The 13,484-nt window shown below is 40.6% G+C and overlaps 1 protein-coding gene across 1 annotated transcript in view; it reads left to right on the forward strand.

Moving 5' to 3' along the window:
• LAMA4 (laminin subunit alpha 4) overlaps nucleotides 1-13,484 on the forward strand; it is a gene marked incomplete at its 5' end in the record, with an annotated part of 94,173 nt that overhangs the window by 30,244 nt on the left and 50,445 nt on the right. The window contains 4 exons of the mRNA XM_079550792.1: nucleotides 1,078-1,202; nucleotides 4,828-4,908; nucleotides 9,647-9,861; nucleotides 12,803-12,898. Coding sequence (XP_079406918.1) covers nucleotides 1,078-1,202; nucleotides 4,828-4,908; nucleotides 9,647-9,861; nucleotides 12,803-12,898 — 517 coding nt within the window. The remainder of the gene's footprint in view (nucleotides 1-1,077; nucleotides 1,203-4,827; nucleotides 4,909-9,646; nucleotides 9,862-12,802; nucleotides 12,899-13,484) is intronic.

The raw sequence follows: 13,484 nt of genomic DNA on the forward strand, positions 1-13,484 counted from the left end.
GTGTTTTTTCAATGACAGTCTCTGGGTATTTTGCTGAAACGGAGAGAAGAGCATTACCACGTACATAGGAGAAAGCCCTCATAACCTATCACATCTGAGTGTGTCCATTTCTCAATCAAATGATACAAAAATGCTTATTTGGGCCTGCAGAACTTCTGAATTCAATTTATAACTGCTTACAGATGAATTTGGACTTTTGGGGGGGATTGCAAATGTTATCTGAGAGGTGCAGTTTTGTACCTAGCATGATGAAAAATTTTGAAAAATATTCTGTGTACATTACCATAGCTTGATTTACTGTCATGGAACTCCAGCAATATCAGCCAGTGGACAGTTTTCCTCTGCATGATGAAACATGTTCCTCAAAAACATCAAACTGTAGACAGGAAATTTGCTTACAAAGTGAGTGACATCTTGTACCATTGCTCTGTAGTTTATAAAAAGGCCATTGCAAATGCAGTTTGTCATGGGAAAGAAATGTGTTAGACCCCTGCTTCTTCCTTCCATTTAACAGACCTCCTTTAAAACTAAGAAGGTGTAGTGATAAAACATCCCATCTCAGGACAAAAGTCATCGGAATCACATTGCGTATTAGCCACTATCTGCCTGCAGATTCCCCTAATGCCCTTTTCCAATTATCAGGTCTAAGAAGCAGCCTCGCTGCTGAAATCTGCTGACAACATTTACCAGCAGATATTTTTCAAGTTGGTTTGGTAGCAGGAAAAGAGATCTTTCCTACTGGCACTTACAACTCAAAGCTGTCAGCTACACCTGAGTGCCCATGACATCTCTGACAACAGCCAGTGCTGTTTCTGCTCCAGCACCCTGCACACACATGTGCCTGTTTTGTCCTGTCATGCACTTTGCCAACACTTATTGGCTGGCCAGTGTAATCTCATGGAGCATTCTTATTTGCAGCAATAATAGTTACTATAGAGTTTAGCTTCACCCATCAATGCCTTGAAGAGTTGGGGTCTGGCATCAGCCCCTATTCCGCTTGCCTTTCAGATACATGATTTCTTTCTGAATTAGGCAGCACCTTCATTTAACTTTCATTGCTCTCTCTTTTCACTGAAGGACTGCCAGAGAAACACAACAGGGGAACACTGTGAGCAGTGTCCAGATGGCTTTGTTGGTGACGTTGTTGGAGGAGCACCCACATTCTGCCAGCCTTGCCCCTGCCCCCTGCCAGAAGCTGCCAAGTACGTAAAATAGTCTCCGCTTTTATTTGTGCTTGTCTGGGCCCTTTGTAAGCTTGGGTAAGCATCCCTGCCTGTATGCAGCAGACAAAGCTTCTGCCCTTCCCAACTGAGAAAACTAAGAGCTGCTCCCATTTATTATCACAGGAAACAAACAAACAAAAAAAAACAGTTTGTGACCTCTGGAGGGTAAGATCAACCAGGAGAAAGCATAGCTTGGCAAACTCCTGTGCTGAATCTGGGCAGAACTGAAAAGGAAGGGTGGGAGGACACTGTAACAAGTACGGTACCACTTTAGCTGATGCAGCTACAAGGGCAAAAAGCTCTGAAGCCTAAAAGTAAACCAAGACCAAGCTAAAGGCCCCCAGGGTTATCCATTTTGTGTCTTCAGAAGAAACAAAAAACTACAAACTGTGACCAATTAGTAGAAGCCTAGTGGCACATCAGTAAAACATCTGAACAATGTATTATTAGCTCCCTTTTGCTTGAGGTCTGTGCTATATAAGAGGCATCCAGGCAAATTCCACTGTAGTGCACAGAGGAAAAGCTACTAAATACTTGCCAATAGGTTGAAGATACTTTTTACTGAGCTACCTCCTCCCCTTGTATTTTTTTCCCATTCCACTTGCAAGCAGGGCTCCTCAGCAAAGGGGAATTTTCTTATTGTGTTTGTTTACAGTTGCTATAGCATTTCTCATCCAGCCCCAAGGTGGGATGAGCCTCACTTTGCTCAGCTGCTCTGTGGCACAAGCTCAAAACAGCAACAGAGAGCAAAATCTCTCCAGCCAAACTCCACAGATTACCTCCTGGCTTTCACAGTGAGCTGAGACATGAGGAGGGTCACAGGGTGAGAACAGCTATAGCTGAAAACCTGCAGCTCTGACTGGATTAGAAAGAAAAACCCTCAAGAGACAGGGGGAAAACCTGGTTTTGCTTACATGAGTGAGCTCACAGACAAAATTTCCTGCTTCCTCCACTTTCAGCAGCAGAAGTAATACCAGAAATAGGAGAACTATAACAATTGGAAGCATTGGTTTCTCTTTAGCGAAAGAAAATGATTATTTCTAACCTTCTGGACACAAAGTGTGTAAGGAGAAGCACTGCCCAGCACAGTCCATGGGCAGCCCTAAGGCTTCAGCACATCTCTAGGCTGTCCTCTGTGCAGTGCCACTGGGCAGTGCATGGCCCGCCTGCCTCCACCAACCCCTGCCCACAACCCGCTGGGCTTCAGAGAAGTGCCCCTGACATTGGCAGCCCCACAGATATGGGGAACCTAGGATTAAGAGAGCCCTGAACTCCAAAGGGCAGCAGTGTAAGGTAGGGAAGAGAGAACAAAACTTGCCAGGAGCCGTCATGTGGATGATTCAAGAGCAACAGTACTTCACGCTTTTAAATCTATCCCAGTAAAAATCCACTTCAATTTTTTAAGGTTTTCCTTGGAATCAAGTCCTGAAGGCAGTTGTTAAAAGAGCATCCTGTCCCAGTTTGCCTTATGCCTGTATCTAAGTAATGTGAAGAAACTCCCTGCACAGCATCTTGCATGACAGAGACCTGGCCACAGCAATAGCCTTCAGCTGCATGTGGAACACAGGCAAATATTAATGACTGAGCAACATTCAGCCTTGCATAAGTAAATTCAAGGAATAACTATCCTTTCATATTCTTGTAATTTTCCTCCATTATATCCTAATCTATATATACTGAGGCAAAATACAGTAACTCTACCAGAAATCAGAGAAGCATTAGAAGTCTCAAATAAAGAACATACAAAGGATATTGTTTTGTCCCCTGTATTGGAAATAACCAGTGAGCCCATAAGAGATGAAATGACCAAGTCGGCAAGCTGACAGACTTATCAGACACATACTTGCTCTTGGGATCCATCTGTGTGTCTCCAGATTTTCTGGAAAGGTCATGTTCATATCTGTCCTGCAAACTTTTGGAGTAAACTACATGAAGCATAATGTCATCTTTTTGGAACAAAAAAAGGGGATGGACATTGCTTCACATTCAGCAGATGTTACTTCTTTTTAAACCAGAGGGAATTTTATGAACTTTTTTTCCCCTAAAAGATCACAAAAATATAAAGCCTGAGGAAACCTTCAGCCGTATTTCATAACTTAAATCCACAATGTGGTTTGTTCAACTACGTGAAGGAATTAGCTTCTGTTAAAGAAGAAGAATGCTGCCAAACTCATGATTTTCTCAACAAGTTCTCATAAAAGCCTTACTGAAGTTAATTTGTGAATTCTATGAGAAGGATCTCATTTTGTGTTCTCTCTGGTTATACAAAATGTTTTCAGACAACACCAACCCAGACACAGATGTATTTGACCCTGGATATTCCACCAGCTAAGAAATACTGCTGGGAATTGAAATTTTGCAGGAATTCTTGTTGCCCCTTAATACCTCTAGTTCCTGGAAAAAGCTGTGTGTGGATCATGCTCTTTCTCATCACTCTGAGAGTTTTGAAATCCTGTGGAGAAGGGATGAAAACTGCCACAGCTGCACAGCACAGCTTGGCATCACACTGAAACATGAGACGGACAAGAGGACAAAGACTTACAGTCATTCTTGATGCTGACATTTCTCAAGGGGCATGCAGCCATTTAGGAATTGGAGCTAGTACCGCTCAGGATGAGGTTGGCAGTAGGACTCACAACTTCTACTTTAGCAATCACAGGCCTACAGCTGGCAACTGCTGCCACTCAGTATGCTGGTTGCCTTCCAGTGCTGGCAGGAATTTGGACATGCAGATTGCAAACTAACTGAAAACATCTTTAGGACTGTATGCCTTATTACAGCAGATGTATTTAAGTCATGTACATCACTGTATTTGAAGTGAATGGGATTTGCACTTTCCAAATCTGGCTGCTGCTGCTCCTCGGATGTTCTATTTTGTTAAACAGTTGTTAAATCCTGAAAGCATACAAAAGCAAGAGATCCATGTTTTAGAATCTTAGCAATGGAAATTACTGCATAAGGCATTTCTGCAGTCAGCATAACTAATTGGCAAGATGGTCACACAAGAGGCACTAAGGTCTTTCCAGCTTTCTCACAGAGATGGTACAGCAGCCTTCGTTACAGCACCAATGAGTTCAGTTTTCACCACTGACTACTCCCAGATGAGATCTGAGGAAAACTGTGAGATTTGCACAGGAAATTACTGCACCCATTCCAGAATCTGAAGGGCTCTCTGCAGTGTTTTTTGTAAGCAACATCATGTCCCTTAAAAAAAAAAAAAGACAGGAAGCAATGAGGTTTGCACAATATAGACATTTATCCTAAATCCCTGATCTAAAACGTGTAGCAAAACCTGTAGGTGTCTCCAATCTATGCTGCAAGATAGAAATTTGTATGTATCTGGGAACTATATAGCTATATATATAAGTAGTGTATATAGCTATACAATACTTAGTGGTTCTAATTAATTAATTAAAAAGACTAGACAAGGGGTTTAATATGCATCACATACAGAGCTTAGGTAAACCTGTGAAGGAATATTCAACAGTGAGAAATCAAGAGCCAGAGTTTGCACTGACAACCTATGTCCATTGCTTGTGAAGAAATACTCCCAACTGTTTGCCACTGCCTGCTATTCTAATGAGTTACTCTAATGAAATTCCAGCTTTGCAGTCTCCTGTTATCGAAAAAATGGAAATGTGCGTTGTGTCTGTAAGGAAAACTATGCAGGACCGAACTGTGAAAGGTAAGAAACTAACAAGATGACTTAATGGTCAATAATACTGAAGTTCAGGAACCTTCAAGGGAGCCTTTACATACACGCAGGGAGAAGCCCTGCACAGAGAAATCCTGTATTCATTTGATTGAATCATGCTTGTTCAAGAATCTTGTCTAGTTCCTAGCAAAATCTATAAAGGCTCCCTGTGGAGACGTGTCAGGTAAGACAGACTTTTATATCTGATGTTCTTTGACCCAATCCTTGCACTCTGTGTACCTCTACATGGTTATTGTACCAAAAGGAATAAAATTTAAAAATGAAAATACAAACCAGAAAGATCAGCTGAAGTGAAAAGTCACCACCATAGATGCCTCTTGCAGTGCTCCACTTTGAAAATATAACAGGCTTCTGCTGATTAAATGTTTCAAAAGCAGAAAAGAAAATGCCTCATCTGATCAAATTCTTAATGAGCAGATGCTTTCATTAAATGTGCTTTACATGCATTATTAAACAAAGTCAAGCAAACAACCACAGGTCAGTGTTGCTTTTCAACTCTTATGCTCACAAGCAATTCCAGTAAACGACAAAGTACACAAATAAATGGAGATTTGCAGTAGAAATATAACTTATTGTCCTGTCTTATAAAAGGCCATATTACCATGGACACACATGGACAATGCTACACTGAATTTCAGAGGTGGAATTATAATTCTCCTTGAGCAGACAATAAATTAAAACCACTTTAACACAAAGACTATGGGGTATAGAACAGTTCAGATACTGAATTTCACAATGTTTTATTTTGACTTTTCTTAAAGCCCCTGAACCATATAAGAATTCAGTCCACTTTCATTAATGAGCAAGGTTTGAATTCAGATGATACTTTACTAGAGAGAGATAAATATGTGAAGAGAAAGGTAAGATAAAAAAGAGAGTGAAGACTTTTGCCCTTACAGAGGATGCAAAAACATCAACGTATTACCTCTGCATCACTAACACAGTGACAGCAGTAGTGAAAAGCCCTCTAGACAGATGGCACAAAATGAAAAAAAAAAAGAAAAAAAAGCCTGTTTCCAGGGCTATGGCTGCATGCTTTTGTTCTTAGGAAATGTCAGATGTATACACAAAGGATAATGCAGACAATTAAAAGGTCAGTGAGGTTTCCTAATGGTTATTAAAATGTCATCCTAGACTACAAGCAAATCAAATCCCATGAAATGAGAAGCAGATTCATAGCAGCAGCGGAGAATGGCAGCAGCTTTTCTTCCTAACAGCCACTACCCAGCCTTACACACTGCAGCTGTTTCAAAATATGTGTAGATGGGTTAGAAAAAGTTTCAAAAAAAATCAGCCTGTCCTGGTCACTGCATTAAGCCCTTTGCAAACTGCTGTGGTAAGTGGTTTGCAGTGACAAAGAGACCTTTCCTTCTGCTAGGTGGCTGGTCCTGCTCCTGGCTCATGTCAGATAGGACAAAAAGCATTTCAAAGACTAACAAGAGATGCTTGTCCGTGTTCACTTGTCAAAGAACAAGCTAACACTAGCTGCTGGTGTTGGCAGCCATTGCACCATAGGAGCACTAAAAAGAGAGGGGACATTACTTCTGCCCATCCCACATCCCCAGGGGAGAGGAAGACTACATCCTATCAGCCTCCTTCTCTCCATGCCCCCTGCCAACTGCCTGCAGGGGGACAGGGCAGCGGGACACCCTTCCTTGGACAGTGGCTGCATGACAACATGCGCCGATCTCCTGGAACTGTGTAGGCTTCCCTGTGCTAAGTCAGGGCCTTGGCACAAGTCTAGCTAGTTTCTTTTACATGTGCTGGTGAATAATATGAAATTATGGAGGCCTTTCCTAGGAACTGTGAAAACCACCTCTCAGTTCAACATTTAAGAATGAGTCATTTTGCTCCTGGACTCTGGCAGTAAAGCACTAAGGTGACAGCAGATGAAATGCAGGTTTTGCTAACATCCAAATGTAAAAAACTATAATTGAACAAATTATGCTTTAGATTCCAAAGTGAACAGAAGAAAATAGTCCTTTTGGCATTGCCAGGGAAGGGGAAGTTAATTTCTTACTCACCAGTAATTGCAGGAAGCAAATAAGGCTGTAAAATGAAACAAAGATAGCCTAGCAGCTTTACTATCTCCACAGTGCTGACAAATCATGTGGGAGAAGAAATATTCTTTCTTAGCAACAAAGAGCCCCTTACTGATGCAGCAGAGGGAAAATACATTTATCACAGGCCTCTACTTTTCCAGACCATAAAGCACAAAGATGGAGCAATAAGTTTCCACTCAGTAGTCCCTCCTCTTCTCATGCTACCAACCATTCAAAAGAGGAAAGGCACAGTCCAAACATATAATGTCCTCTGAGAAGCAAAGAGAAAGGAAAAGTGAGGGTGACACATTTATTCACAGCTCTAAAAGTTCCTATTTGTTTTAGACAGCTACTCTAGATTAGCAGATACGGCTAATAAAAGTGAGTCAGATGATTGTAAAAAGCAGGACTTTCTTCCAGGCCCACAGATTTATCTGTGAGGAATTGCCCACTGCATTTCTGGCAAGTGAACTGAATGGTGTATTTCTGAAAATAAAATGTCACCTTGTCCTTATGAGAAACCACAGCCCTGATGGGGAATAGCAGGCAGTCATTGGTAGTCACTGTCTGAAAGCCTACACTGGCTGGTACTACAGTCTCACCTGAGCACAGCCCAGTGGCTTCTGTGATCTGGTAGACACATCAGACAGATGATTATTTGGAAAATTATCTAAGTACAGAAGATAAAAGAGAAATGTTGCAAGGTATTGAGAGCTCACAGTAAAACAAATGGCTCAGAAGATTTAAACAACAATAGCAAAAAAAAAAAGAAATTTCTGTACATATACATCTTGAAAACTTCATATGCATCTTGAAAATTTGAAATTTTGGACAATGTGACTGTCCCACATTGTCTGAAATATTAGAAAATTTTAGTAAGCCTTTTGGCATGACTAAACAGAAGCATCACACATCACCGCCTGCTCTAACTTCCGTGGAAAAGGGGAGCAATTCCACTCCAGTCAGTTAAATCACAATCCTTATGCTCAGAATTGCATTCACATTTATTTGAGTGCAGAGAACTCCCAGCCACATTTTTGTTCTTTACATCTGGGTCACGCAAGTGATAAGATCTGCAACAAAAATTCTGGCAGCGCTGCAAAGAGACAAACAGACTCTTTGCCATTGGAAAAGACAGTATTTGAGGCAGCCAAGTGGTTTATATTAAGATGCTTAAAATTTTATGTGTGTTTTTTACTGTGGGGGTTCAGGACTGGAAAATGAACAAAAGAGCCTTGAGGAAATGACTTCTGTTATGTTAAAAAAAAAAAAAAAAAAAAACCCAACAAGAACAAAAACAAAAAAAACCTTCAGCAAATGTAGGAACAGAAAACTAAAAGCTCTTATCAGATCTCCCACATTTTCATTGTTGAGACAGAGCAGAACCAAAATTTGTCTATGTTCATATTTCAGGAGACAATAGATCTGATCTTGTATCCCCAGCCAGAATCTTGAGAAAATTAAACTAAGGTGCATGAGAGCTCACCCTCCTCACCCACAAATAGCAGAACAAACAGTATCTGAATGCCGGGCTTTATGGATGGGAGAAAAGACCGGGACAACAGGGTGATAAAACAGGATAATAGAGTACTCCTTAGCTAAATAATTCCAACAACCTTTCAACCCTCTCACTTCTTCAATGAGCAATCATTACACCAGCTAGTTACCCCTTCCCTGCAGACATTCTTCTTTCCCATAAGTTTGGGGCCACAAGTCCCCAGCCTCTGTAGTGCAGACTGCAGGGTCACAAGCTCTCCTGCCACCCTGCAACAATGCCACAGGCCACATAGGCTGTCTCCATCCTGCCAGCTGACAGCCCTGGTTCCCTAAATTAGGAAGCTCCCTGCTTCCTAAATACTTCTGGTTTGTCTAGATTTCCAACAATCACCACAGTTTCAGTACCTGGCCCATTTTATGATGTAACAAGCATTCAAGACAAACGCATCCCAAAAGTGACTCTTCTCTGCAAAGCCTGTTGCCTATTTCCTGCTCTCCCTCTGCAACCCTTCAGAGACATCCTCTCCTCTTGGGCTCACAGACATTCTTACTCTTTGGCCTCAACCAACAGGCTAACAGAACAAACCAAAAAAATGCTGTGGATGTAATGGATTGATTCAGCACCTGTTTGGTTCTGCAAACACTAGCTGCCATCCCAGTGCCACATCACAGACATATTTTTTAGTTCTCTTCTAGTCTGAACTCTGTTATCTGCAATCATAATGAAAATAACATCTGAACTTCCTCTAAGTTTCCACATCACGAAAAGCAGTCTCTTGCCCCAGTTTCCTATAGAACACAATATAGTTGGAGAGATCCAAAGCTGAAAGAGACCAAAACAAACAACAGAACTGCCTCTCTGCCAAGGTCATGCTGTTATATTTTAAACAATGGAGAACAAATCACTGCCCCACTAAGGATACAAAAAAAATAAGGCAGAGTAGAGTGACTGAGATACCAGAAGTGTTCAAGAAGGGAAAAATTAAGTAATAGGACAGTATGAGATTAGAGCATAAAAAAGCATCTTCGGGAGTACAGCTCCTAACTTCTGTCCTTCAGTGATTGCTGACTGTCAGCAGTTCATGAGAACATCAATTAGGTAGGAGAATAATGGTACTACAGATGAGAATGGCATTACAAGTCAACTTTGGGCTTGCTTCTCCTTTTAGGTGTGCCCCTGGTTACTACGGGAATCCTTTGCTAATCGGAAGCACTTGTAAAAGATGTGACTGCAGTGGCAACTCAGACCCAAACCTGATTTTTGAAGACTGCGATGAAGTGACCGGCCAGTGTCGCAACTGCCTGCACCACACCACAGGCTTCAAGTGTGAGCGATGTGCTCCAGGTTACTACGGGGACGCTGTATTCGCTAAAAATTGCACAGGTATTGTCTGTAGTTCAATGTAATGGAGCAGAAAAAAGTTGGTACTGCATGGGGCACAGACTGCTTCCCAGAGATGTTTAAATCAGTCATCAGATGCTGGGAGTGGGCCTGGGAGGCGGGGGGGTTCTGGACACACTCCTAATGCATTACTGTAGATGTTCCATCAGCTAAATAACCCCTGAATCTAGCCTGTTTTCCATTACCCATAAGGAATTCTCAAGAGCCCAGACCCCATATCCCAACTAAATGCCAGACAACACTTTGTCCTCATGCCCTTCGTCATTGCTTTGGCTGTGGGAGGAGAGACTGCATCTTTCTCCAAAGAGATGAGAAACAACCACAGCTAAAGGCAAAATGCAAGTGCTCAGAGCAAGGACCTTGGAGCTCCCTCCCAATCCCACTGCCAGAATCCTTTCCACAAGGACAGTAACACAAATTAGGAGGATGGATTACTCCTAACTCTCAGCTTGATTTGAATGTAAGCCATTGAAGCATGCAACCAGCTTAGACATTTGAAGTACTCCTGGGTTCAAGGTGCAATCCCTCGTATGTCTGCAATGTCTTGATAAAATTTCCATACTTCTTGTAACTCAATATGCACCTGGAGTTTTTATTCACTTACTACAAAGTGTTAAGTTCTGGATCCTGGAGATTAGAAACTGTGAGGACAATCTGGACTCAAGTGTTTTTCGTGCAGCAGTCTTCATTTACGCGTACAGTGTATGATGCGGTTCCTTCTTGTTTCCTGTTTCCAAAGTATAATTCACCTCACTAAGTTACATTAATTCAACTTAAGCTGAATAGGGAGAGGAGGTAATACACCATAACCCCAAAAGCTGATCACAGGTATCCAAACAAGCCAAAGACAGAGGCTGCAGGAACTGCACATCCTGAAGCTTTAATCACATCTGGATCTGGGCACCCAACATATGCCCACAATTCAATCTCTGTGATTTTGAGGTTGTAAAAGCAATTCCTGCTTACACATTTCATTTTATGCTTTCAGCAATCTTTTGGTTGACTCTAGCAAATCCTGATTTTGAAGTATTGTGTTTCAGAAAGTTATGCAGTCCTCATTCTACCTTCACTTCTGGTAAACACCCAAATGTGTTGTACTTGATACATGGCAGCTGCAATGATCTCCTGCATCAGTCAACAAATCCATGATAGCCAAACTATTGTGGTAGCTTACAAGGCAAGCTTATAGTTTATTCGGCAGTTCAGAATGACTAGAGTTCTTACTTAGAACACATATTGATTCTCAAATAAGATAATTACCTTCTTTAAAACAAACAGTCAAAAAAACCCCCATAGTATTAAAAACAGTCTATGTACACATTTTTCACAGAATATCTGAAGAGGTATATAGAATAAAAAAAAGAAAGAAAGAAAGAAAAATAAAAAGCAAGCAATTACTTCTATCCAGCTAAGATCATCCTTTTTTCTTTCATGCAGAAGAAAAAGTTTTTGTAGTTGTCAACAGCAGTTTTCAGCCTCCTTTCATTAAATTTCTTAATTATGTGTCCTTTATCCACACTTCAAAGCTTTCTACAAGTCTCCCTCAGAAATGCAGGTAAATTAGAAACTTTCTCCACTAGTAAACCACAATAGCACTGAAACTCTGAACTCCCTATTAAAAATTTGGTACCACTTGAACAAGTTGATGAAATATTGTCAGAACTGCTTTTGAAATGAATTTACTATAAGCATTTTTGTAACAAGCTAAGAGTTATCCAGTTCAATAAGAAGACACAATTTGATTTTCTTGAGTACTAACCTAATCCAAACTAGAGCTGTGATATGGATCCTCTGATACAGGTTAAGAGAAATCTCTGCTTTCAACTGAGATTTCTCTTTCACTTCTTAATAAAAGAAAAAGCAAAACAGTGTAGATTCAGGAGCTGCAATACGCCAATTCAAACTTGTGGAGAAGTCAAAAGGTTGGTTACCTCATAACATTCCTAACCAACTTCTTTCATCTCTAGTATAAAGAATGAATACTTCTAACTTTGGTTCAGTTACAAAGAAATATTCCAGTGTTATAGTGTTGACTTTGAGGCTGTATTACAAATTTTCATAGAAAATTCCTTGAATGCTCAATGTGGAATGTAAATATAAGGAAACTCACAGAGAACAATGAATGTGCTGCAGTAAAATGGCAGTAACAAATTTTGTTAGATACGAGATTCTGCTGAAACCATGAATCACAAGAGTAAAATGAATCCCAGATAAGTCACTGCTGTTCCTCTATTTTGCTAATTTTTGTTATTCTATCGAAGCGTTCCAAGAATATTTTAATCTTGAAAATAATATATTTTTAAAGGCCAATTAAATCTTGAGACACTTTAGATTAAAAATTAAACTTTCTAAAAAGCCACTTGTGTTGGCAAAAGAAATGCAGCTTACTCAGTTTAAAAAAAATGCTAAACCTCACTTGTTCTTCATTTTAAGTGGTAGGAGATACTTACTTCTTGATATGATCAAGCTGGAATTAGAGTCCACTATCACTCCCTGACAGCTGGAAACTTTATTTGGTGGGAGCCTGACACAGCATTGAGAAGTTCCACAGGACTGTAGAGAGTTACATAACAAATAATTAACATCAGCTGTACTGCTTCCCTTAGCACATCTCCTAAACGTCACCCTCTGCAGATGGTAATGTACAACGGCACCGCTGGACAACTCTGGCCTTTCTGCCTCTGCTTTTGACCAGCTGGGAAGCTTTGAACAAGTCACTTCAGCACATACGTTCTGTGTCATGGCTGATATTTCATCTGGTCCAATCTATGTAATTAAGGAAAAATCATTCAAGGAAGCCCTTGATTTTGGTTTGATTACCTTTGCACAATCCCACGTACAATCATTTCATTACTCTTGGAATGGGAAAGCTGGGTTGAACATTTTGAAGATTACTATCTTAAAACCCTTTTCTTTTCCTCAGCATGTAACTGCGGTGGGAGAATGTGTGACAGCCAGACTGGAGAATGCCTCGCAGACAGTCCTGTAGTTTCTACTGGCACAGATTGCCCAACCATCAGTAAGAATAATATTATGAGAACACCAAAAATGAAGATCACTCTCAGATGCTTGCAAATACTAACTTAACAGCTCAGCTCTCTCTCCAGTGCACACTTGTACCATGATTCTGCAGGGTACTTAAACACGCAAAGATCCAGTGCCCTACCAACTGTGTATTTTAATTCATACTTACTTGCCTGACTGAGCCCATGAATATGTTCAGCTCTATAAAGCAGGCTATATGTTTAGGTACAAACTGCAGAGCAGTAGGGATGTATCATGAAAATTACTTCTCTAGGCCTAGAGATACAGAGCCTGCAAAAAAAATAGCCCTAAAATGCTACCTTGCATATATTTCTGTTTTTCTCATTTTATATGAAATATAAATTGTTACTGTTGGATTTGACATACACACATCAGTCAGTTGCTTTTCAGCTGTCTGCCCTATTCTAAATACAGGAAGCCTGTTTCAAAAGCACTGTTACAACTTCTAGTGAATACTGATACTTTTAAAAAGATAGCATTAAGACTATAGTACTATACAGACTATGTGTCACCTATGGATTCCTAAGTCTGTTCCCAAGAAGAGAGATCACGTGTCCAGA

Source organism: Tetrao urogallus (assembly GCF_951394365.1).
Source record: "Tetrao urogallus genome assembly, chromosome: 2".
Lineage (NCBI taxonomy): Eukaryota > Metazoa > Chordata > Aves > Galliformes > Phasianidae > Tetrao > Tetrao urogallus.